The sequence below is a fragment of the Watersipora subatra genome, chromosome 1 (assembly GCF_963576615.1).
Source record: "Watersipora subatra chromosome 1, tzWatSuba1.1, whole genome shotgun sequence".
In the NCBI taxonomy this organism is placed as follows: Eukaryota; Metazoa; Bryozoa; class Gymnolaemata; order Cheilostomatida; family Watersiporidae; genus Watersipora; species Watersipora subatra.
This window is the reverse complement of record NC_088708.1, coordinates 9,182,885-9,210,686: the sequence shown is the minus strand read 5'-3', so window position 1 is coordinate 9,210,686 and position 27,802 is coordinate 9,182,885. Positions and strand designations below refer to the sequence as shown.

Here is a 27,802-nt window from a genome sequence, read left to right as displayed (position 1 = left end):
GGCTTCGGCAGCTAGATTTTGGCACCTTTCCTTTTGATGCAAAACTTCCTTTTTATTTATTTTTTAACACATTAACAGCCAGAAATCAATGTTAAACATAAAAAAATCAGAGAAGAAAATTTTCTAACATAACTCTATTAATAAAAAATGAAATTAATTGCATTTTATTACCTGAGGCTTTAGCTAGCAAGAATTGAAATTCATCAAAAACATCATTTATACGACACGATTTGCTGGTGCCATAGTAAATGAGATGTTTAATTTTAGAATATAGTTGATATGGACTAAAAATATAGTGATTCTAAAAGTGGAAACAATAAAGCTGTCAATCAGTGACCTAGTAAACGTGTTTATAATAAGCCTTGCTTGTGGTGAGTAAAGATGATAACTCCAGCGGGTGGGCATGCCTTGCCCATTCGAGCAAACTTGTAAGTTTACACATTCTGGTCTAACCACGCATTAACTTCATCTGCAAAGCGGTCCTTCCAATCAATGGCCATTTTTATTTGTTGTAACGACAACTCACGGGCTCGCTTTCCAGATCCTTCTTCTTTTTCTTTGTTATAGAAATCTTCCACCTAAAAGTATGGCAAGTGTTCTGGCATGAGAAGGCAATTCCAACTAATAGAAATTGTTGTTTCTCATGGATTCTTATGACTAGGGCAGGACTTGAGTTTAAGTAAGTCGTAATGTATAAGACGCTGATTGTACACCAAACAACATGTCAAGTAGAAGTGGACGCATCTTATGTGAGGAGAGGAGATATTCTAACACCTTCACAAAGATTAAGTATAAACTCGGTTTTATATTCTTGTATCAAGCAAACAATTGAATATTGTTTTTGTCAAACCTCCTGTAATCTCTCTGGTGTGGTGAAGCCCTCTACTAGATCAGGAATCATTCTTCCGAAGTATCTGTGCTCTACTCCAAATCTAAAGCAACCAACTTTTGTATAAATGTCAAAAATTTATTAATGTCATTTTGTAAAAAGGCAGTTGAAAAATATTCAAATATAAATGTCAGACATGTGTGTGAATTAGAGCATCTGTGATGGCTATGTATTTTAAAATATTCTCCTAGTCTGTCAGACATTTATGATACTGTCAAGATGAACTAAGCAACCAATAGTGATCAAAATTTGCACATCATTCAAGCAAATTTCAATCAAATAATGTGATGAATTCAATAAAAAATAACATATCAGTTTTTAGAAAAATTGAGAAGGTATATTTGAGCTTTTAGTTATTTCTTTAATACCTGGTTTTAATGGCGTCGTAGTTGTCTCTTACAAAGTCCCAGACGATTGGAAGACCAACAGAATTTGAGCCCAAGTACGATATGACACTGAAAAAATCCTGGTCGGGTATTTTCTCCTTGTCCATAGCATATTCAAGATACCTGCAAAACAGCTCACTACATCAGCTCATGTATATCCTGCATGCTACAGCTATTTTAATAAATCAAAATGGACTTATTTTCGAACAGGTTAAAGATATCATACAATATTACAGCATGGGGACAGAGGCTATGTGCATAACAAATACAGACCTTTTTATAAGGTTTACGTTGTCTGTTTGAGCAAGCCCTCTCCTCATGTCAGACTTTGCTGATGCAACCGGTTCGGTATTATAGAGATCCCAAACCTTTTCCCACTCTGCCTCAGTAACATTTCTCATGCCGTAAATAAGGATATCCCTTCTGAAGGTTGCGTCTAACCTAAAAAATGGGAAAAGTAGAAGGTCAATGTTATACAGCTTGGCCTTGTAAATAAACCAACATGCCATGAACCAGGCAGTTTAATTCCTACCATAGTTTAGGTGAGAAATAAAAACAAAAGCTACTTTGTCCCTAGATCCTGACAGAAGATGGCTATATGGTGCATTTGCATACATAAGCTTTACATTCCCCTTACTGATTGCTTGAAGGGTTGTCGAGCCAGGGTGTGAATCTATTCTTTGCTTCTGCCAAACATTCAGGTGATCCATGGCCACACATTAATCGAATCAGAGATCCTTTCAACAGCCTGTAAAACAGCAGTAAACTTAGAAAAAAATGTATAGATTAGTGCTAAGTTATGTCGAGTGGCAAGTGTTTGTAATGGAAAAACCATTCTTTCAGCAATACAAACGTGAGTGTTCAAGTTTTTAAATTTTTATAAATATGTAGAACTGAACAGTTGCCCTTCTGTTTGCAGGCAGCTCATGTACTCACTGCTCAAGATGACTCCCTTCAATCTCCCATGCCAGATCCTCATACGCTTTACTCACAAGATTTCTCACAAACTTCTGCAATATAACACCAGGTCCATATAATTCAGTTTTACAATGAGAAGGCAACTACCTGTGTGCATGGAATTGAGCAAAGGAGTGCATGCAGAATTCCGATATTACTTGACTTTGCTGCCTGTCTTACCTTCCACTTGTCACCACCCAGCAAATTTCTAATGTTAAACACTTCGCTGTAGACAGAAATCCAAGCTACATAGTGGCTCTCATTAGCCATGTAGTTGATAAAGTTGAGTGCTGTCGAATAGGAGAGGTGACCAAACTTTGGCAGCGAGATTGCATCATTTATTAGACCAGCTTTGTCTCCTGCATCCAGAGCCTATGTGATAGCAAATTATGCAGCAATATGTAAACAGAGTGAAATAGTTGTCATTTAAAAACATTCACCAGTGTTGCTTGCATTAGCGATCACTTTGTAAGAGTTGTTCCTCCTTTGGAGGAGATAACTGCAAGTGAGTATTCAAACAGACAAGATCATAACTAAGCTTCATAAATTATAGTAGACTAGTGCGCTGGCAGTCCCATATGCCATGAGAGATTGTCATGTGTAATCAGTATGTCTACAATTACTCTGCATCGCCGCAAAGTGGTTCAGCAGCGCAGCTGGTAGTGTGCCTGGCTGCAAATGCACATGTCTGAGTTTGATTCTCACGCCGTGTAATCTTTTTCTTAACGCTCTTAGCGAGCCTTTGAACAGATGAACACAATTCTTATTATAGTAAAGATTGTCATGCCAAACCCAAAGTAATTTTACAGACTATTTAACTGCAAAAAAACATTTTATCTGGTTTTAAACTAATTTTAAGCATTTACCATTTTGTAGGATCTATTTCTCAAAAATAAAAATTGCAGGAAAATCGTCTTTTGAAGGGTGAATTCATTATATTTTCAGCTGCAGAAGGCCATATTGCAAGACTTAAAAAGCAATAATTAAATAAGGTGTAAGAGTTTTATTAGCTTAACACACTAATAACTTCATCATATGTCGTAAACCTATTTCATACTTGTGTCCTCTGGTCTGTCCTTCGAGTGTTAGTGCAACCAAATGCTGCTGATTCTTTATCTTTATTTCTGTCTACATAATCCTTCCACAAAAATTTGAGAAAACAGGCCGTTTTCATATTTCTAGCACAAGTCAAACATTTGAAGGAGTTTTGAGTTTTTTAGCCGACTAGATAATAAACTGCAGTGACAATAATAAACTGCAGTGACAATAATTTGCGTTTGTTGTTGATCTGTGCTGCTGCTCGTGACAAACAATTATAAATTGTTCCACCAAGGAACTATTCCCGATTCAAATCTTACGTTGTTTGTCTTATAATAATTTTTACAAGCTTCTATCACAGATATTTACAATTGTTTATTTTCATCTAGATACATGTATATAAGTCACAATGTTTGTCTGTCCGTCCGCATGTCCAGTTATAGTGATAAAGTTTTAGGAATGAAAAATCTACTGCGTGCTGGATTTCAACTTCCAACCTCTAGTTCTGCAGACAGGCATTTACTCAATATGCCATGCTGTCCATCTGTCCAACTGTGGAATAAGTTGGGCACATACTTATTACACATGCTAATATTTTATGGTTTCACACTTAGCACTGCAGCTAATGTTAGGCGTAAAGCCATACCTGAAAAAAGATGCATGCCCATACATGAAGAAAAATTCTTAAACTTACATGGCCAACAAAACTAACAATCGGTATAGATCTGTAGTAGGCACTGCAGCCAGTACAATATGAATTACACAGAAATAAACACAGTTCAAAGAAATAAACGCAGTACGCAGAAATACACAAAACACTTTCATTTAAAGATTAAAATGGTAAATGTTGTATGTGTTGAGTAAAAATAAATTTCTGTGTAAAAACATTTTATTACCCAGGCATTCAGTGGTAGCTGTATAGAGCAAATAAATCCAAAAAAGGAAAATCGATAGCTTTTAGTCTTCCACTTGTTAATAGCAGCTTCATTAGTTTGTGCAACTATTGTTAGCTTACATGCAACTTAGTAGAATAAATAAGACAACCAAACTTACATCAGTGTCATTTGTGAGCAGAGATCCTAAGTTATTCCACCAATCATCTGGGTAGTTGACTCTGTAGTAACCAGTCGTGTTCTTGTTAAATTTCAACCACGCGCCATTCTGGCTTAGAGATACTGGGCTGGGAAACGTAACTATTAATATAACAAAAACATTTGTAGTTCATTCCAGAAGAAAGAAGAGTTGACATAGAGGTTTGCAAGAGAAACTGTAACCATGATAACAATGCGTCGATACATGAATGCTACCTGTGGAGCTGTTGCTGTAGAGCCAAGGGAAGTCATTGTTGCTGGGTCCTGCACTTGAAGTGTAATGCAGTGGCACTTGCCATAAGTAGCTGCAAGTAAATACATACGATTGAACATGTAGCTAACGTTATGGCTGAAACTTTTGAGTTACTAGCCAGAGTTCACATCGGTATATGAAACTAGAAATATTTTTGTATAGCAAAAATGCAGCAAGAATGGTGCAGGACAGCCCTCGCCAAATTCTGAATCTTGATCTGATGCTTTTTGATCTTGTTGACTTCAACTTTGTTGTTTTCTGTGTATGAATTTTTTAATTTTGAAATTTAGATGTTATTGTTGAGGAGTTGTGTTTCCTTCTGTTGAAAATATTTCAGATTCATAATCTGTCTCAGATTATTAGTAAGCTTTAGTTTTTATACAAAATCAAAACCTACCCTTTACCTTTTTGTGATGTTCTTGTAATCTAAATGCAGCAGGTAAAAGAGTTTTTAAAGGACACTCATAGACATACTCATACGTAGATAAATCCTAACAAATTCTGTAAGCATACATTAATTATAACATAAGGTGCCTATAGAATCTCAGGCTATTGAGACAGCGTGAGACCTTTAAAATAATCTGGAATCGCGTTGATGGAGATATTATAATAGTATTTCTATTCTTCATATCAGTTTGTACAATCTAGTTTTGTTTATGATTGTTTTTGTACGAAAACACTTTGACTCTTAAGTTACAAGCAAGGGCAACACTGTTATTAAATTGCTTCATCCTTCCTACAAGTCGTGTCACCGATGACTCTAAATGCCAACAAAGATACGCTTCATTTATTCTACTCACAAGTATCCATTGCAAATATACAACTAAATGTATATTGAACTCTGGGTTTGTTAAACAATACCTCAAACTGCATGCTTGAGGTATAGTGGGAATTAATACATGCGCTGTTGTGCTGTTGTGCCTGTACAATACAGCATCAATTTGTAATAGTAGTCAGCAAACAAACTGAGCCACTGTTCCAACTTTTTACAAATGATTGCAGTATTGCCAGCATCCATAGAATACAATGTAATGCGTGTATAAAAGGGGGTCATTTTTTTAGAGTAAGCAGCCAAATACATTTATAAACAGCAAAAACCTTTGCAGGCAAAACAATGCTATACATACTAGTGGTAACTGTAATTGTACTAGTGGTAACTGGAGTACTAGTGGTAACTTGTGTACTAGTGGTAACTATTGTATTAGTGGTAACTGGAGTACTAGTGGTAACTTGTGTACCAGTGGTAACTGGAGTACTAGTGGTAACTGGAGTACTAGTGATAACTGGTGTACTAGTGGTAACTGGTGTACTAGTGGTAACTGGTGTACTAGTGGTAATTGGTGTATTAGTGGTAACTGGAGTACTAATGGTAACTCTTTACTAGTGGTAACTGGTGTACTAGTGGTAACTGGAGTACTAGTGGTAACTGGTGTGTTAGTAGTAACTGGTGTACTAGTGGTAACTGGTGTACTAGTGGTTACTGGAGTACTAGTGGCAACTGGAGTACTAGTGGTAACTGGAGTACTAGTGGTAACTGGAGTACTAGTGGTAACTGGTGTACTAGTGCGCTTATGCTTAGTGATCATAAAACGGCTCACTTAAAGTCAGAGTGAGGCCAGTCAGATTCATCATTCTTGTCTCTGTACAGAGTCTGTGTGGCGTTAATCGTGTTCTGCTGCTCATCATATGCTAATGTTACCAAGGGAAAACCTCTCTGCTTGGTCCATGTGTCCATCAGATGTGCAATATCTTGCTCAGGAACTTTCTCTCCAATGCTTTCCCATAGCTGATAAGTTTTGGCATTGTCATACTGGTATCTTTGCAGGTATGACTGAAATATATGGAGAAGTACACATATTTGATACATGCGGTAATCATATATACCGGTACATAGTACCATACATACTCAGCTATTATGTGTCTCACTGCTCATACTTTTTGACTGCCTGTCTGCAATTGAATAGAAATTTTAAAATCAACTGGACAATGTAACTGAACCACAATCAGCTTATCATTGCAGTTGTAAAAAGAGTTATATCAATGCATGGACAAGTTTGCTGCGTTTGATGTTTTCTAAGAAGTAGCCTAACTTTGACTTATTTTATAAAGAACAATAAGATGTACGTACAGAGAGTCCTCCTTTGAATGCATCAGTGCCGACTATAGCTTCGAGCATTCGAATCACAGACGCCCCCTTAAAACATAAAGCAAACTTCATTACTCACAACTTCATTGCCGCTTACATTCTTCAGAGCATTTTGTGGATGTGTATTTATATAGAAACATTCAAGCTAACATATCTAACAGTCTAATGAAAGAGGGCTGCTTCATTTGTCCTGCTTCTCTTCTTATATTTTACTCTTTGAGTTCAGAATCATAATCTCACCATACAATAAGAGCAGACAGAGTGGACAACTTCAGAATTTAGCAGATTAGGTGGAAAAAGTCAATTTCATTCATCACTATTTGCAAGTTTATTTTAACAAAGATGACAGTCACTTTATAAAGACTAATTAGAAATATGACATAAAGAGCACACAACTACAATCTTTAGTTTCAAGGCTGTTGGTGCGAGTCTTATTGAGAAACTGTCATCAATAACTCACACGCTCCAGCTATATAGGTATTGTTCAGTTTCCGATTTGGTGTCTATATCATTAACTATCATTAATATCATTTATTCTTAATCACTGCATGAGAATAATCTATGTGCTCTGTGCTCTGATTCAAAGAAAGTCCTACACATTTATTGTAGAGTGAAATTATCTCCGCAATATATAACCTTCATACCTTGTTGTAGGAAATAGCATCAAAAACTGCTGTAATATCTTCCGGTCTTTTCACTGGTACTATGATAGGATGAGAGCTAGCTAACGAGTCCTGAGGCATAACTGTGAATATCTCTATCGGAGCGAACTGGTTAAACTATCAAATAAAAAGTATAAAATAGTGACGTTAAGGACTTTGCTGACTTATTAACCACTTGAAATGCTAATTTAACACATACATGTATTTAGTTTTGTTTACTGCTGATTTTATATCTTGCTCTAAACAGCTTAATTTTCATATATACTAAGTTTTCATAAATCGATAGTGGGTCGACATCTGAGTGCACCAGTGTTTGAGGGCTACTTTAGGCCAACAAACGGATCATGTTTTAATAGAGAGCTACAGTGGAGTGATGGCTATGCGACGCCTTATGTCAAGGCCTGTGTTCGCATATGAAGCAACATGCGTACGCACAAGTGCGATGCTGTTGGTCGCTAAGGCTGCTTCTATGGCATAAAGATGGCGCGTCTCACGAGTGTTTTGCTTTCAAACAGCGACACTAAATCATGACAAAATGAGAGCGATATGACTGTTGACATGATGGCATTGAAGCGCCACATGGAGGTGTGTTGCCAAGCTATGACTTTAGGAAGCTTGGCCAAACGCCTGATGAAGTGTGTAACTAGGTAATAGTGCAGCAATAATAATGCCGTAAGACCAGTTACTTGCATCTGCTAAAGATATAACGAGCCAAAGAATTCAAAGGTTACTAAAATGAAAACCAAGTAACTCACCATTTCCATTTCAGGTTCAAACGGTTCTACACCGACGTAGGCCATAAATGTGGCGAATCCTTCATTAAGCCATAGATCGTCCCACCAATCCATTGTTACGATATTTCCAAACCACTAAATAAGTCAAAAAGCGTTTTTTAAGGCTCAGCAAATATTGCTACAAACTGTAGACGTGAACAAGTTATGTAAAAACTTATTTGAAGGGATTTATTAAGGTGTGAGGGTAGAAAACTCCTAAAACTGTCAAGTATGTTAGGAACGTACTTAGGCCTTTTGCAAATTGTTAAAATATCTGCAAAATTATTAAGAGTTATTAAAAATATTAAAGTCATGTTACAGCAAATTCTCATAAATCTTAGAACCATAAAACTAAAATTTGTTCAGTATTTCAAAATTTTTTAGATAGACAAAAATGGGAATGATCCATTTATTGATTTGTAATGTTTATTGTCACTATATATGTTGCCATGCCAATCTTTCATCTTGGACTAGTAATCAATCCATATATACGTAAAAAGATTTAAACTTTTTTAGTCCCAGAAGGCAGTCTGCACACAGCCATACCTGATGAGCTAGCTCGTGTGCTACCACCTCAGCTATTCTCTGTTTGTTGGCTGGAGATGAAACGCCCTCTTTGTAAAGCAAGTTAGTTTCTCTGAACGTGATGAGTCCCCAGTGTTCCATAGCTCCTGACACAAAGTCAGGTATAGCGATCATATCTACAAGAGGACATGTCAGGAAGTCATCCTATACGGTAGGAAAAAGTACATTGGCTGCAGACGCTACAGGAGATACAATAAGAAAACTATGCTAGATTTTAGGGTGATTCTATCACTGTGTTGCCTTCAATTTGAGCCAAAAAATATTCTTAAGTAATTTTACACTAGTTAATGGATTATTAGAGTTGGCTATAAATGTTGATAGTTTACCAAGTTAGATATTATATTTATAGGAAATATGGTAGGTAATCATTTTCTTGTGAAAAGCAAATGAAGCGCATAAGCTGCTACTAATTCTGTTATTGCTGGTGTAGAGTTTTAGATTGGGTATATAATTATTCCATAGTAACGCCTGTCTGCAGGACTATTGTTTCCAAGTTCAAATCCGGTGCGAAGCATTTTTTTCGTTCCTATTACTTCATCGCTATAACTGGATATACGAACAACAGACTGATAAACTGCAATCACTGAGATTTATATATATAGATTATATGTATTACTTTATTGGCATTAATTTTGTTTTAAACAAATGTTTTTCAAATTATGCCATACAATAATCATAAAACAAAGCAACAAAAATAAAAGAAAACAAGTTAGCCACAACAACCAGATAAATGGTTTTATTATTTGACAAATAGTATTTAAAATACCTTTATCTGCTAAAAGAACGAATATTAGGTGGAAGATTGTTGAAGCAGCTAGCAATGATATTTTTAAAATAATTGTTAGATGTTGCATGCAATTTGTTCATCTCAGGTAAGCTAAAATGAGTTGAAAACCTGTAACTGTCCTGTAAAAAAATGAGGACACAAACCTTGAAAGATCTTGAAAACTTTAATTGACATAAATAATACGGATTTTGGAACAAAGGTCTTCAACATCAAAAAAAACTGCAAAATAAGGAGACAGTATAAGGATTGGGCAAGAAATCAGCAGAAATCTTTAATCCGCAAAATTTCAAAAATTGCTATATCCTTCTTTTAACCATTTCTGAGGCCTTAAAATTATTTTTTTAATTACGTTGTAATATTTATAACAAAAATATTTTTTGATAATATTTTTAAATAATAATGCTGTTGCCTGAACACGTATTAGTGCTGTGTTGATAAAGTCGTAACTCTTCAAAGCATGATGTATCAAATTCTCTTAAATGATTAATGAAAGCTCATTGCTTTCTATATAAGTAAACATACGGCATGTACTGTCTGTTGCATGTTTATCCATATAAAACAAGCCAGTAGTTATTCCTTTTATAAAAACACAACTATAAAATAAATACAACTTGACACCGCAGTAACTTTTTAAGATTTTTGCAGAGTACAAAGTGACATTTTTACCCTTCTAATCTAATTTATGAGCGCGTTTTTAACTAAATTAACAAAACATAGATTGTAGTATGAACGAGTTAGCCATTAGCAAGTTGATGCAGAACTCATCTCAATGACTCACTGCATACGAAGGGCAATTTTCTACTTCAATGAAGCTGGCTAGAAATATTGCTCCGGCAATTTTGACATAGCAGAGTTACAATGCTGAATATTAGCTAGTAAATGCAACTTTATCAAAACATCACACTTGTTTACTAAGGATGAACTGCTGCTGTATTTCTAGGATTTGCTTTATGAGAAAGAGCTACTCTAGCTATAGGCAGCTATAATGGCAGCTCTAAAGTTAGTTTTCAAAGGTGAAGTTCTCCTTCACTGTCTACGGCAGCTTATCTTGTCAGCATTATAGAAAAGGGAAGTCGTGAGTTAGTCGCATAGGTGAGAAAATCTCTTACTGCGTTGTTCCTAGGCTTATACACATTTGCTCTTAATTTAGCCATATTATGTATACTAGAAATTCCACTGTCATACAACCCACGACCAAAGTGATATTGGAAAAAAGAAAGGGTACTGATGGTTGAGAAATGCAATATTAGCAGTCAAATAGCACTGCAGTGCAATAGGATAACTGCAATGGTAGCTGTAATGTACTGGGTGTGGGTGTTATTATATACAACAAACAGCAATGATGAAAGGAAAAGATTATATGTTTATATCTCTCCCCCTGCAATAGGAGAAATGCAATATTGGCCAATATTAGAAGTAAAATGCACTGATATTATTAGAATAACCAATATTATTAATATAGTAATACAGTAATAATAGAAAACCAATGAACAATTTTGTTAACATTTAAAAACGTCATAGCTAACAATATCAAGAAGTATCAAAAAGAATATCCAAACTTATAATTAAATATCGTAATCTCATAAGAATCGTTAGAAAAAAATATCATCGTCATTTCCTTTACTTACACCGCGTTGGACATAAGTTAAAATACCAAAGTACCCGAATGTGTCTAAAAAGTCAGATACTTTGAAATCGGAAAAAAATGAAACGATTTCAGTACTCCTACGTTAATTACAGAAACCTTCGGCAATTCGACAATGCTATAGACTGGTGAAATGTGCACGTTTTTTGTCGTAAAATGCGCACGACTTAATCGTTCTATTCCCTGCCGCTCGGCGTTTCAATTTCGAGTCTTAACTTTGATAAAAGTGAGGCTTAGCAAGTTTTAATAACGATTTTCATCCAAATAAATCTGTCTATTTGTATATAATCCGATCAGATGGGTAAGTTTTAAGATAATGCAGACGGTTTACAAAGACTTGGTAACACATTTAAATAGGTTTGTATGTGTTTTGTATTGTTATTATACTTTAACGACTCTACAAAACGATGGTTAAATTTGTTGATGAAATTTTGATACAAGGGTTCGTCTCATTGTTGATGCATAATTTTCGTATGTTGTGTGCACATGCATTTATCATAAAAACTCTCAAACTTCGCATCCGCTCGTTTGGTCGTGGGAATATATATTTGTATGGGGTGTTTGTGTTTTTAGCAGCTGTATCAAACAAGGGTAACCGACGAGCCAAGCAGGTAGTGATGATTAAGCTAAGAACTAAGCTTGTTTTTGTAAAGGAACCAACTGGCAAGGAGTTCCTCTACTTGCCCCACAAGGAAACAAACCACTCGAGTGCAAGACAATAAATGTAGGTCTATATGTTTCTCAAATAGATAACAATACAGTCAAGAGTGAGCATACAATTAACTGCATGGAATGAAACTTCCAGTCGCTCTGACTATGATCGCTGCTGCTTGGTCTTTTACACTCTTCATCTTAGCTCCTCTCCTCGGTAGCATGGTCGACTCGGCAGCAGGGCCTTGGTCGATCAGAAGTATCTCCGAAAGCCGCGTTGTCTGCCGAGTCAGGGCTCGATGTGATCGTGGCCTCAGTCACCTCGGGGTCTGCTTCTTTCTCGGATCTGACTCTGATCTCGGCGATCATTCACCACATTTTATCATAAAACCATTGATTTAGATATCAAGTCGCTTGACCAAAATTACATAGAATCAAATTTAAAGAATACAGTTTTCTTTTTATTTGTAAAGTTCGGTTCAACTATTTGTTTTCTTTTTAAAATAAAAATATTGTGAACAGTCGTTTTTTTAATCGTTTTTGAAATTTAGCAGAGTTGATGCACTTGTCATTTCCATGTAGTGAATGTGAGACTTTCTTACTGGCCTATCCAGCTGAACCTGGGAAGACTCTCTCAATACTACTCATGGTTAAAAATCGTAGTGTAACAAAAACAACACGAATAGTAAGCTATTTATTGGCTTCCTTATCTTTAGGTAAAGATTTCAGCTCTTTTTGGAACTAATTAACTGATCAGAATGTACCTTATATCAACTTAGAGTTATAATAAATTTCAAGTTAACATCTGTCTAGCCAATGTTGACCATGTTTCTATAAACTCAGGTTGAAAGGTACAAATTTATTTTCATACATATTTTACCTTAGTATATCACATATATACTAATAACAATTCAACTTCGCAGCAATACGCCCGGTTATATCGTAACGCGGATTACAATCTTACCTCTTTGTTCAGTGACCACAAAGGATCCCATGACCCAATTGTGCATTTGTTCATGCAATAGATCTACAGACCTAAAGGAATAATTTAAAAGTTATTAGTATTTATCTATATTTGTGCAATAGACCTACCTATGTCTGAAAGCAATAATTTAATAATTGTTATAACAATTAATATGTAATATTTGTTTATACGATAGAGCTACCATTTCTATAAGCATGAAGTTGATAATTGTCAATTTTCGTTTATGTTTGTCTAATAAACCCAACCATTCTTAGAAGCAATTGTAGCTCTCTCTCCATACTATATTACAGTACTAATAGAGGATAAAACTGACATTAGCGGATATTCTAGAAGCTAGTTTATGCCTTTGCTCTCTCCAAAGACTATAACTAGCTTTTTGTACTGCTGAGGGTCTGTTATCAGCAACATAATACTTACCCATTTTTGGAAGTGGATAGTCAAGTCCAAAGTAATCCTCAAAGTAGTCAGTTACATTCACCCCTATCTCAAGGGCATACTCCACTTGGTCTTCCATTCCTTCCACTGCATAGACACTGAACTGAAAGTTAAATGCTACTCCAAATATTACACTGATTTTATTCAAGCTTTGCTTGCTTGAGTAACGTTGTTGTGTTTCAGGGTAATAATTATGTTTGTATTGACAACAATACTCTTGTGAAGCTAACCCTTATGCACTCCTACACACAGGATGGTTGAGGGCTACATACGGAGATGGACATACAAAACATACCAACGGAGACCAAATGCAAACAGACAAGCGTCTGCTTATACACGTCATTGAATTAGAATGATCACACGTGTAATATGAGAAGGGATATATAGTTACTGAGGAGATGATCTGACAATGATCAATAGAGTTATAGCAATGTGTTGACTGAAGCGCTATGTTATAAGGAGCCTACTGTATGGTGATAAGGAACTCACTATGCGGTGATAAGGAACTCACTGTACGGTGATAAGGAACTCATTGTATGATCATAAGGTACTCACTGTACTGTGATAAGGAACTCATTGTATGGTCATAAGATACTCACTGTATGGTGATAAGGAACTCATTGCATGGCCATAAGGACCTACATGCAGATGTATTACCATAAGGAAGTCACTGTATGTCATAAGGAACTAATATTATCGCCATAAGAAACTCACTGTATGGCCATGAGGTACTCATTGGATAGTCATAAAGTACTCATGGTCTGGTCATAAGGTACTCATTGTATGACCATAAGGTACTCACTGAATGGTCATATGGAACTTACTGTATGTCACAAGGAACTCACTGTACGTCATAAGGCATACACTGTATGATTATGGGATGTCTAATATACATTTAAAGATGTAAGTGGTTACATTGTTTGAATTGTGATAGAAGTTTTGGGTCTGTGAAAGGTTTCTGATATATTGAAAGAAAGTTTTTGTAAAAAAACTGCAAAATTATAATGCAACTATTTTTATCAGGGTTTATATAAAAGTTACACGAGACTTGTGAGAACTCATTCAGATGATTTAAGCAAGTTATACTTTAAACAAATTTGCTAATTAAGAGAGCAAAATTTTTCAAAAGATTATATCATTCAAATTGATTAGAATTTAGAAATATGTGGCTGAAGAGTTAGTGAATATGCCCTAAACATCATAACCACAAGGTTATGCACAGCATGAATAGTTGGAGAATAAGTAGCTATCCCTCAACTTAAGTTGCTCAAAATAAACCTCTGAAACATAGCAGTGGTTATCAAAGCTCTGTGATCGAGTGACTCTGACACTCTGTAATGATGATCCCTATTTCATTGTTGTAGTTTGATATTGTCTATAGCATATGATATACTCAGCCAGATCAGACTCTCTTTTTGGTTTAGCTTTTAGATATATTTTTTACTGATGTCAAAGTAAAAGCTCGTAAAGTGTGTTTAGACCTTTAAACGCGCATGAGGTACCTCTGAGATACATCTGAAAAAATATCTATCAGTGAATAGGGAAAGTGATATAAAATTATAAAATCCATAAAATTGGAGTTATTCTCTACATGCCACTTCACGAATATGCAAATGAAATAGTAATTACTCTATTAATGAGAGAGTCGATAGATTAAACCAGTAAAGCAATCGCATTACTCATCTAACACATTGTTATATGGCAAGTGTTCAGTTATCATAGTTTACAAACATTAGCTATCTAGAGATCTAAGGCATCAAGAGACACAAGTACACTTACTGCCGATGAGGGCGACACTCTCGATTATGGCATATCAATCTATCAGTCTCACTGAACTACCAGAATTCTTTTACATGCGTATCCCTCACACATACTCTCTCCGTTTGCCCCTCAAACATTCTCTCTACACATACCTCTCACACACCCCTCACACATACTCTCTACACATACCACTCACAAATACTCCCTACACATACCCCTCACACATACTCCCTACACATACCCCTCACACATACTCCCTACACATACCCCTCACACATACTCCCTACACATACTCCCTACACATACCCCTCACACATACTCCCTACACATACCCTTCACACATACTCCCTACACATACTCCCTACACATACTCCCTACACATACCCCTCACACATACTCTCTACACATACCCCTCACACATACTCCCTACACATACCCCTCACACATACTCCCTACACATACCCCTCACACATACTCCCTACACATACCCCTCACACATACTCCCTACACATACTCCCTACACATACCCCTCACACATACTCCCTACACATACCCCTCACACATACTCCCTACACATACTCCCTACACATACTCCCTACACATACCCCTCACACATACTCTCTACACATACCCCTCACACATACTCCCTACACATACCCCTCACACATACTCCCTACACATACCCCTCACACATACTCCCTACACATACCCCTCACACATACTCCCTACACATACTCCCTACACATACCCCTCGCACATACTCCCTACACATACCCCTCACACATACTCCCTACACATACTCCCTACACATACTCCCTACACATACCCCTCACACATACTCCCTACACATACTCCCTACACATACTCCCTACACATACCCCTCACACATACTCTCTACACATACCCCTCACACATACTCCCTACACATACCCCTCACACATACTCCCTACACATACCCCTCACACATACTCCCTACACATACCCCTCACACATACTCCCTACACACACCCCTCACACATACTCCCTACACATACCCCTCACAAATACTCCCTACACATACCCCTCACACATACTCTCTACACATACCCCTCACGCATACTCCCTACACATACCCCTCACACATACTCCCTACACATACCCCTCACACATACTCCCTACACATATCCCTCACACATACTCCCTACACATACCTCTCACACATACCCCCTACACATACCTCTCACACATACTCCCTACACATGCCCCTCACACATACTCCCTACATTTGCCCCTCACACATACCCCTACACATACCCCTCACACATACTCTCTACACATACCCCTCACACATACTCCCTACACATGCCCCTCACACATACTCCCTACGTTTGCCCCTCACACATACCCCTACACATACCCCTCACACATACTCTCTACGTTTGCCCCTCACACATACTCCCTACACATACCCCTCACACATCTTCCCTACACATACCCCTCACACATAACCCCTACACATCCCTAGCACACTTTAAACGATAAGGACAGGCAAGCGTCACTGTCGATAGAGAACCAATGCAGTACCACTTACCGTTTTATTAGATTTAAGTAACATTTGCTGTGATTTACATTTGCAGACTATGAAGCATGCCAGATAAGTACTCATAGGCACTGATTTTTCAAACTTTGTCTCTTGAAGTTGGTCACTTCTTATTCTGGTACTCTACAAAGATAATATGTATCTCTAACACGCTTTTTGTTCTTGAATGTTTATAGCTTGCATAAACTCTAAGTCCTTCAGCAAAAACTTATTTTACACAAGATAATCAGCAATGACCAGTAGTGCCCAGTAGTGACCAGTAGTGCCCACTAACTAGTGTCCAACTGTGTAAAAATTTTACTATTATGCATCACCAGGATACATAATATGTAGATGGAGACAAACCTGGTTTTACCTTTTCAAAAAGTCAATGCTTTTTTGTAGATTTACATAGAAACTCTGTTGAAGTGTTTTTGACTCGCACAAATCACTGCGCTGTCACTTATACGCTCACAAATAAATAAGTTGACAAACAAGTGATGACAGTAGATATACTAATATTCTTATGGCAAACATAGGCAATCCAATACAGGTAGATTTTACTGAAAGATCAATAATTTTAAGTTTATCACAGTGCTTTCCAGAAATAGATATTAGCTTTTTTTAACCAAATTAGAAGACCTACTTCATGACTCCTATTTTATGACCCCGCCCCCTCTCCTCCTCCCCCTGACCTCTATTGAGATAATCTTAATCTGTCATCGCAGAGACACCAAATTAGCCAACTTATCCTGGCTACTCCCAATATTGATAAAATACATGATTGTGGAACAAAATTGTGAAACTAGTAAAAAATCAGTAGAACCACTTCGGTTTATGGATGTCTCTAATCACTGCTAGATCAACTTGAGCCAACTAGAAGGTGTTATAAAACTGAGGTGATAGCGTGAAGAGTCATTGAGGTGAAGCTAGAGCAACTGACCTGAATATGATGAAGACTGTATGGATGGACCACAAACATGTTTAAAGTGACCTATAACTAGTCTCTGGAAAACAGTGGTTGAACAAAGTGAATTTTGTATATTTACACCTTGCGTTGTTGCGGCAATACTGATGTTTACAAGCAGTTATGAATTAATTAGTTGGGCTACGGAGCGCAGCTATCTAACGGGTCGAGAGACTCATGTTAACTGATGGATATCTTCCCACAATGTCAGAGATGCTCGCAAACCAACTGTAAATAGGTCAGACATAAGACTAATACAGCCATTGTGTAATTTGTTGCATGTGTAGGATACGAAATGAGTGAAAAGCAAAGTTTTTCGAGTTTTGTTTTTTCTGAAACCTGCTACATACTTTTGGAAAAGCTACGTGACAGTTTTTTGGGTGTGACTCATGACTCTTTTTGTACACCCGCAATTTTGTGATGCGATAGTTTTAACTTTCATTTATCTACACATCATTGGTTCACATATACATCTCTATCAAACATACATGTAGTCTACACATCATTGGTTCACATATACATCTCTATCAAACATACATGTAGTCTACACATTATTGGTTCACATATACATCTCTATCAAACATACATGTAGTCTACACACCAGTGGTTCACATCTACATCTCTATCAAACATACATGTAGTCTTCACACCAGTGGTTCACATATACATCTCTATCAAACATACATGTAGTCTACACACCAGTGGTTCACATATACAACTCTATCAAACATACATGTAGTCTTCACACCAGTGGTTCACATATACATCTCTATCAAACATACATGTCGTCTACACACCAGTGGTTCACATATACATCTCTATCAAAAATACATGTAGTCTACACACCGGTGGTTCACATATACATCTCTATCAAACATACATGTAGTCTACACACCAGTGGTTCACATCTACATCTCTATCAAACATACATGTAGTTTTCACACCAGTGGTTCACATATACATCTCTATCAAACATACATGTAGTCTACACACCAGTGGTTCACATATACATCTCTATCAAACATACATGTAGTCTACACACCAGTGGTTCACATATACAACTCTATCAAACATACATGTAGTCTTCACACCAGTGGTTCACATATACATCTCTATCAAACATACATGTAGTCTACACATCATTGGTTCACATATACATCTCTATCAAACATACATGTAGTCTACACACCAGTGGTTCACATATACATCTCTATCACACATACATGTAGTCTACACACCAGTGGTTCACATCTACATCTCTATCAAACATACATGTAGTCTTCACACCAGTGGTTCACATATACATCTCTATCAAACATACATGTAGTCTACACACCAGTGGTTCACATATACATCTCTATCAAACATACATGTAGCCTTCACACCAGTGGTTCACATATACATCTCTATCAAACATACATGTCGTCTACACACCGGTGGTTCACATATACATCTCTATCAAACATACATGTAGTCTACACACCAGTGGTTCACATATACATCTCTATCAAACATACATGTAGCCTTCACACCAGTGGTTCACATATACATCTCTATCAAACATACATGTCGTCTACACACCAGTGGTTCACATATACATCTCTATCAAACATACATGTAGTCTACACACCAGTGGTTCACATATACATCTCTATCAAACATACATGTAGTCTACACACCAGTGGCTCACATATACATCTCTATCAAACATACATGTAGTCTACACACCAGTGGTTCACATATACATCTCTATCAAACATACATGTAGTCTACACACCAGTGGCTCACATATACATCTCTATCAAACATACATGTAGTCTACACACCAGTGGTTCACATCTACATCTCTATCAAACATACATGTAGTCTACACACCAGTGGTTCACATATACATCTCTATTAAACATACATGTAGTCTACACACCAGTGGTTCACATATACATCTCTATCAAACATACATGTAGCCTTCACACCAGTGGTTCACATATACATCTCTATCAAACATACATGTCGTCTACACACCAGTGGTTCACATATACATATCTATCAAACATACATGTAGTCTACACACCAGTGGTTCACATATACATCTCTATCAAACATACATGTAGTCTACACACCAGTGGTTCACATATACATCTCTATTAAACATACATGTAGTCTACACACCAGTGGTTCACATATACATCTCTACTAAACATACATGTAGTCTACACACCAGTGGTTCACATCTACATCTCTATTAAACATACATGTAGTCTACACACCAGTGGTTCACATATACATCTCTATCAAACATACATGTAGTCTACACACCAGTGGTTCACATATACATCTCTATTAAACATACATGTAGTCTACACACCAGTGGTTCACATATACATCTCTATTAAACATACATGTAGTCTACACACCAGTGGTTCACATATACATCTCTATTAAACATACATGTAGTCTACACACCAGTGGTTCACATATACATCTCTATCAAACATACATGTCGTCTACACACCAGTGGTTCACATATACATATCTATCAAACATACATGTAGTCTACACACCAGTGGTTCACATATACATCTCTATCAAACATACATGTAGTCTACACACCAGTGGTTCACATATACATCTCTATCAAACATACATGTAGTCTACACACCAGTGGCTCACATATACATCTCTATCAAACATACATGTAGTCTACACACCAGTGGTTCACATATACATCTCTATCAAACATACATGTCGTCTACACACCAGTGGCTCACATATACATCTCTATCAAACATACATGTAGTCTACACACCGGTGGTTCACATATACATCTCTATCAAACATACATCTAGTCTACACACCAGTGGTTCACATCTACATCTCTATCAAACATACATGTAGTCTTCATACCAGTGGTTCACATATACATCTCTATCAAACATACATGTAGTCTACACACCAGTGGTTCACATATACATCTCTATCAAACATACATGTAGTCTACACACCAGTGGTTCACATATACATCTCTATCAAACATACATGTAGTCTACACACCAGTGGTTCACATATACATCTCTATCAAACATACATGTAGTCTACACACCAGTGGCTCACATATACATCTCTATCAAACATACATGTAGTCTACACACCAGTGGTTCACATATACATCTCTATCAAACATACATGTAGTCTACACACCAGTGGTTCACATATACATCTCTATTAAACATACATGTAGTCTACACACCAGTGGTTCACATCTACATCTCTATCAAGCATACATGTAGTCTTCACACCAGCGGTTCACATATACATCTCTATCAAACATACATGTAGTCTACACACCAGTGGTTCACATATACATCTCTATTAAACATACATGTCGTCTAAACTCGCCATCAATAAATTAGAACTCTTAATCCAACTCATCCTTCCATTTTTGCAAGACTGTATGTTTTAAACATGTGTGCTTCTACTTTAATATTTTTTGCCTAATGAATAATTGATCGCTTTGAGAAATTCATATAGGAAGTTATAACATGAATCTTTGCAGACTTCTCTTGATGGAAGTACAGCAAGTAATCAAACATGAAACCATGTTTGACAGATTAAACGCAGACCCGTCACTAAAGACCCGGCAGATAACTTACAATGTGAGGTGATCAGAGAAACTGAATGCACTGAAAAGCCTGAGGAACCTTTAAAATGAGTCAGTACTGCTCTAACATAAGTAAAACAGCCTATTTGCCCCTACTTTGTTTCTCTACTTGTTCAATTAATGCTATAGCAGATCATCACCAATGTTCCTCCACCATCTATCGTTTAGTCTGGGTTATTGACTAGTTGTCTACTTAAACTGTTTGTGACTTGTCTATCCAAATGTGTTTGTTCGATCTCACCTGATGATATAGTTCAGCTCACCTGCACAGGCATGTTAGACAGAGCTGTGTACCCCTGCTGATGAATCAGAGTGGTGGTGAAAGGAGCCTTAAGGTTGGGTTCATCAAAACATGGGAAAGCTTTCCGCGCATCTACTGGCTCAAACTTAGAGGTTGCCATCGCCCTAAATGAATCAAATGACCATATTATTTGGTCTTTTACACCAGCTTGTTCAATCTTTCAGAAAAAGTTTGCTGCCTTTGCTTCCTTACTCAGAGCCAAATAAATTATGTTACGTTAATGGTTTTGCAAAATTTTTTGAACCAGACACTTTTTCCTAAAATTTTTCTCTTAAATTCAGACAACTTTTTCTTCCATAACAACCAAACAATACAGAATGTGATTGCTGATTTTACTTTTGTATTTGATACCTTTGTGTTTGCATTTTTTAATTCTGCCGAAAGTTCTGCAGCTCTGTAATAGTTTTACATGTATTTATTTCTGTATTTTACGATTGAAGCAATTGTCTCTCCTATCAAATGTTAACATGATTTGCAATGCTGTTAAAACAAATGATGCTGTGTAAAACAATAAACACCATTTTTGTGAGTAGCTTTTCGCTTGACTTATAAAAAAAATAACAAACAAAAAACAACTTTTTCTGAAGTTAGCACTGTTCCACTGATCACGTTAAAACAACCTTTACAGTTCACATGTTGGCCAATAAGCATTCCAAAACAGCCTGCCGTGGATGTTTTATGAAAGTTATTTCTATAGTTGAAGCTAAAAATGCGGGCATATATTGCATAGTATGTGATATACAGGAGCTTAGTTAAAAACTCACATTGTATTGTTAGCGTAGAAGGCCTTGTAAAGGCCTACGATTCCGTCGGTAAGAGAGCCACTAAACTTAATGGTGAGGAGAACTGTGGTTGACTCTTCAATCATTTTCTTTGTCTTGACTATCCAGAACTGATTAGGTTCATAACCCCATTGCTTGCTCACGCCGTATGACTCTCCAGTCTCTTTGCTTACCACAGAAGTTACTAAAGGTACATAATATAAAACATACTTATTGGATTTAGTGTATTAGTATAGTGTATGTATTAGTATATATATATATGTATTATAGTATATGTATTAGTGCATTACATACTTAGTGTATTATTATTATTGTATTATTGTACTACTATTACTATTAGTATTATTGTTATTATTATTATCCTTAGTATTATTATTATTATTACATACTTATGTATACAAACATATTTATGATTATAGGTACTGTCATTCAATGTCTATCATAGGAATTAGTTGCCATACTCTCCTGGTGACTGTACAATATACATGTACATACCTTCAGTGTCCAGACGCTTGATATGAACTAGTAAATGCCAGGCTGCCTGCCGGACCTCTATTTCAATAGTAACATTTCCTTCAAAGCGCTCATTGCTCTCGTAGAAGTTTGGATAAAGAGTAAGATCATAGTGTTTTGGTACCGTATAACTGGGAAGGTGAAGATTAAGCCACGGAGCCGTTCCTGGAGGAAAGTCATCTTCGTCTGAGGGAACCAGGCTTGTTGTTTGTTCGGTCTGTTTACTTTGGTTACTGGTTCCACCAGAAGGTTTGCCATACCAGCATCCCAAACCTACTCCTACACACACGAGAGCTCCTGCCAAAAATATGGCTATCAACTTTCCCCTGAAAAAGTCCGCGACACATCATTGCCAACAATAACTGACATTTTCAGGTTTTTCAATAAAACATATCCTCTTAGACTATGTACCAAAGCAGAAAAACAATAGGATGCAAGAAAGTAATTTTACTATTACTTATTTCTCTTGCATCTATTTAAAATGTGTCTACATGCCCATGTGTTAACATGTCGATGTGTTAACACGTCTATCTGTCCGCAGGTTGATGTGTCTATTTGTCTATGCATCAGTATGTCTACAATCTATCATTTTCTATGACAATCGACACATACATGTAAATATATCTACAATTGGTATTCATATCATTGGTGTGATAAATACTGAATGCTTCAACACGGAAAAAAAAAGGATGCTAAAGTTTTTAAACAGCCATTTATGTGTTTGATGGCATGTAGACTCTGTTAGTTTCTCTATAACCTTAAGAATTCATCATCTGATTGAATTGTTTTATTTGCATCATATATCACTATAGTTCATCATGATTTGCATGTGATTAACCCTTTCAGCGGCTTACAATTGTAGTCAACAATTCCTTTAGTACATTCAATAGAATATTATACTCATACCCATACAGATGATCGTATCACAATGGTTATCATTACCGTTCTCAGAGTATAATATTTCTGACAAACACTAACATGTTGTTTTTAACCGTTTAGAGTCTAAAGTAAGCTTATAGATTCTCAGTTACAGAAACAAATATATGTTGCAGCTACTGACGGTGTTAACAAGCACAATAAAGATAATCGTTTTAATAACAACAGTAAAATGGTTATGCTACTAGAATATTACTGCTAACACATTGAGACCATCACAAATTCATACGGACTATTTCACAAAATGTCATGCCATAGACATAGAGCTGAAAAAGTGGTAGAGGATAACGAAGGGAGCGCGCAGTTATGGCAAGTTCATAAAATTATAAACTTCGTTCAGATGAAAAAAAGACCAAAAGAGAGTATTTAATAATCAATACCATAGAAAGTATTAAATATAAAGTGCTAGGAAAACAGGAGCTATGGCAAAGGTAACCTAATAAAAGCCTGGCTACCAGGTAAAAACCATCTCGCTGTTTAATAATAATATTAAGAGTAATATCAATAACAATTATAATAATAAAATATTTGTGTTAATGCAATATTGTAGCTGACTCATCACGGTTATCGTCAGCGTTTCACTAGAGATGAACAAAATGGAAGTGTTAGAATGATACTCTGAAAGTATTATGACAGAGATACTGCAGTCGAATTGGACATGCCTCAGAAGGGTGTGCGGTACGCTTGCAACCACAAATAGCTCATTTTTTCAACGACTTCAATAATAACTAGATCACACAATTATTTCAAAAACAATTGTAGGGAAATCCTATCAATTTGAAGCTTAATCTTTCTGCTTTGCATGGCTTGTGGTGGATAGTGATGGTGAAACCAATTTTACAGAAGGGACATTTCTAAAATATTTAACAAGAGCTTAGCGCCAGCCCCGATGCCGAGGTCAGGTTTGATAAGAACAAAAACCTTATTGATGCAATTAGTGAAAACTGCATTTATTACATGCTTGGGTATTTACATGTATGGGTACGATGATTTGTAAATGTCAAAACGCATCACCTGCAAATGACTACACCATCAGCAGCGTGCATACATCTATGCTTATGTGAGCTACCAATAGCTGAGGCATTCTACATATACCCCTTATCCTATACGCTCCCAGTTAATATCTGTATAAAGATCATTGTTTACTTTCCATCTTCAATTTACAGAAATAGTATCAACATCAGCTAGAAACAGATAAACTTGAAATTCTTTATAAATTTATAATATAGGCTATAATATAATATAATAATACAAGGAATATAAGTTAGCATGAAATACAGTTTAACCACTAAGACAATTCCAAAGAAACATGACGAATTTACCGACAGATGAGAATGAGAAATAGCTCACTATGTATATTATTAGCCTTGTATCTGAACATCAATTCTACCATACTACACAATACTGAACCCCTTACTTGCTGAGGGTTACAGACATTTCTTGTTTTTTTCAGCACAGGTGTCCTTTCTGATAGCTAATTGTAACTGAAAACTTATCTACATCTGATGTAGAAACTGATAGTCACTAATCCGTAGTGAGAGATAGAAGAGCACTTAGCTAGTATGGCAGACCAAATACTGGTCCACTGCAAATCACATACGCATCATACCTGGGTTCATTCTTATCCAATCAGAACAGTGCTGATTATTTCTACTCACTTTATGCACCAATGGCTGTCATTGCTTGGCCGCTCTATAAATCCCACCTTTATTGGCAGTAATGTGGAACAGTTCTAGCGCTGACCTCGCTTGAGTCTCCATAAATTCCCGACCTGATGATATTTAGTTAGGCAGTCTGAGCTTGTAGCGGGTGAATAGGTATGAAGCATCACCTCTATGAGTACCTCTATGAGTACCTCTATGAGTACCTAAGGCTTTCAACCTTTGCAAATTTTACCAGGACAGACCAAATGCAATGACCCACTTTTTGGATGATGTGTAGAAAGCCTTTTTTACAGGCACATGTATATGTCACTATCAAGGAAATGGTATGGGTTGATGGATTAAATACACGGCTGCCATCCCAAAACAGGTAGTTGAAGCGCTGGTGACTCCAACTCTAATGTAGGAATATATTTTATTGCTATCATCTGTAGCTGGGGATGCATGGGCGAGATGAGGGGCATAGGGGCGGGAGTTTCTCTGATTATCATCGTTTTCTTGGCATCGAGATCAGATAGACATGACCTATGAACCTCCGCAGCAAAGAAGAGCCCTGAGCAGACGTGGTATACCGCTTGTTCTTGTTATGCACTGCTTCCATGACGTCATGCTTCAAAAATGGAGGCAAATATACTAACGAATAGACTAGAGTTGTAGATGGGTGGCTGTTTTGGATAAGCAATGCCATAAAGTCATCTTTCAATTGTCAGACATGAGAAGGCGTGATGCCACAGTGAAAATGGCTGAAGTATGATCTGTAACAGTATGTACGGAGCTTGACAGCTGAGTGACAGTAATAAATGAAAAGTCTTTATGATTTCATTGATGAAACGCTACTGTGTAGGTTCTGTAGCATGATTGTACTAGTACATAGGAGTTTTCTGTCCTAATTAAAGTTAACAATATATAGTTGGACAACTTCTTAATAAAGACAAAAGATCGAGCCTTTTGTCTTTTTTTCAAAGTTTTTTTCAGATCATCTTGCGCTCTTTCTTTTTATCGATAGTAGACAATTCCTGGGCAAGGTATGATACAACTAATATATTACAATGTGAGTTTATATGAAATGCACAGATTTTTGCGAGCAAGCAATTTGTTAGTCTCAAAACAGAATGATGGTTACTAGCTTTTGAAGTTTAAAACAGGAAAGATAAAAATCTGATGGTTATTTGATAAAATCGTGCTTGATACTGCATGCGTTACATACTGGTCGATCTGTTTTGCTCTCGCTCGCATTAGGACATCCTAGTGATGCCAAGACAACAAGGTCTGTTTTCATAGTGTATATGAGAAGATAGGTCTAGCTAAGGTCAGATTGGCTCACCTCTTGACCAACAGAGCCTGCTAATCTATGTTACAATGTTACCATGAGCAGCCTCAGTTCAAACAGCTTCCATAAGGATGAGTGAATATAGAAATCGCTACATGCCAGCATTCACCTCTAAATTTTCAAAATAAACTAGTAAAAACATTTACTATAATGTCATACGCAATGAAAACTAAAGAATGGATGGCTATATATGTACATAACAGAGAGGTTCTCAATTCAAATCATTCTAGTGTTTTTGTTGTACTTGTTTGAATTTGAACATAGTCAATTTTTTTGTGATATGCGACTCGAACAGTAAATGACTTGACATATTTTTGAGCTGAGCTCAAGTGATTTTGGATTTGCAGGCTTGTTAAATTCAAGTCATGTTGATCAAAAGTTAAAATGAAACCTTCAAAATTAACAGTGCAATCGTAGTCGTGGTCAGACATGATCGAATACCTTCGCAACACGCTAGTTATGCATTCCGTGTAACTAATGGTTTGCACGAGACAGTTCTTGTCTTTAATCTTTGTAGAAGGGTACAGCTCTTCTCTCAAAGTGAAATGAAAATGACTTGTTACACCTTCAAAGATTGCTAGGTTACTTAGAATAGGTTTAGCTTAGAGAAGTAAAACTAGATTAAGCTCAAATCCAGTGATTCAGTGACATAACGCTCACCAAATGAGCGTTATGTCAAGCGTACTTCAAACTCGTTGGAAGTTTTTTTTAATTTAGAAAAATGTAAGAACATAAGTTTCTGATTTATGGCTGTGAACTCAAGTTCATACATCATGGCAGCTTTGCTAAACCAAAAGTTATTTGTTAGTGATGGTAATATACTACAATGTAAATGAGGATCTATACTAGCAATAAGTACTTATAAAAATGATCATTACTGTATTTTTCATTAAAAATAAATATAAAAACTTTGGCAGCGGTGGGATTCGAACCCACGCCTCCGAAGAGACTGGTGCCTTAAACCAGCGCCTTAGACCGCTCGGCCACGCTACCTAGATAGCGTTACATCAATCAACAATTATATATATTAATTAATCTGATACAACTACTTT

The 27,802-nt window shown here is 36.6% G+C and overlaps 1 protein-coding gene and 1 non-coding gene across 2 annotated transcripts; both read right to left on the bottom strand.

Annotated features, from left to right (window-relative positions):
- Positions 1–37: 37 nt before the first annotated feature.
- Positions 38–25,283, bottom strand: LOC137401963 (glutamyl aminopeptidase-like). Its single transcript, XM_068088435.1, has 20 exons — positions 25,177–25,283; positions 22,806–23,149; positions 22,293–22,494; positions 21,491–21,632; positions 16,615–16,746; positions 13,266–13,386; positions 8,742–8,896; positions 8,178–8,291; positions 7,405–7,539; positions 6,743–6,808; positions 6,213–6,445; positions 4,578–4,666; positions 4,324–4,463; positions 2,413–2,604; positions 2,212–2,285; positions 1,913–2,023; positions 1,549–1,716; positions 1,258–1,398; positions 851–932; positions 38–578 (listed from the first exon to the last, which is right to left on the bottom strand). Exons 1-20 carry the CDS (start codon positions 25,194–25,196, stop codon positions 435–437), a joined length of 2,805 nt encoding a protein of 934 aa, XP_067944536.1. The 5' UTR covers positions 25,197–25,283; the 3' UTR covers positions 38–434.
- Positions 25,284–27,661: 2,378 nt separating this feature from the next.
- Positions 27,662–27,743, bottom strand: Trnal-aag (transfer RNA leucine (anticodon AAG)). The gene has a single exon. It is a non-coding gene; the product is annotated as a tRNA-Leu (tRNA).
- Between the last annotated feature and the right edge of the window lie 59 nt (positions 27,744–27,802).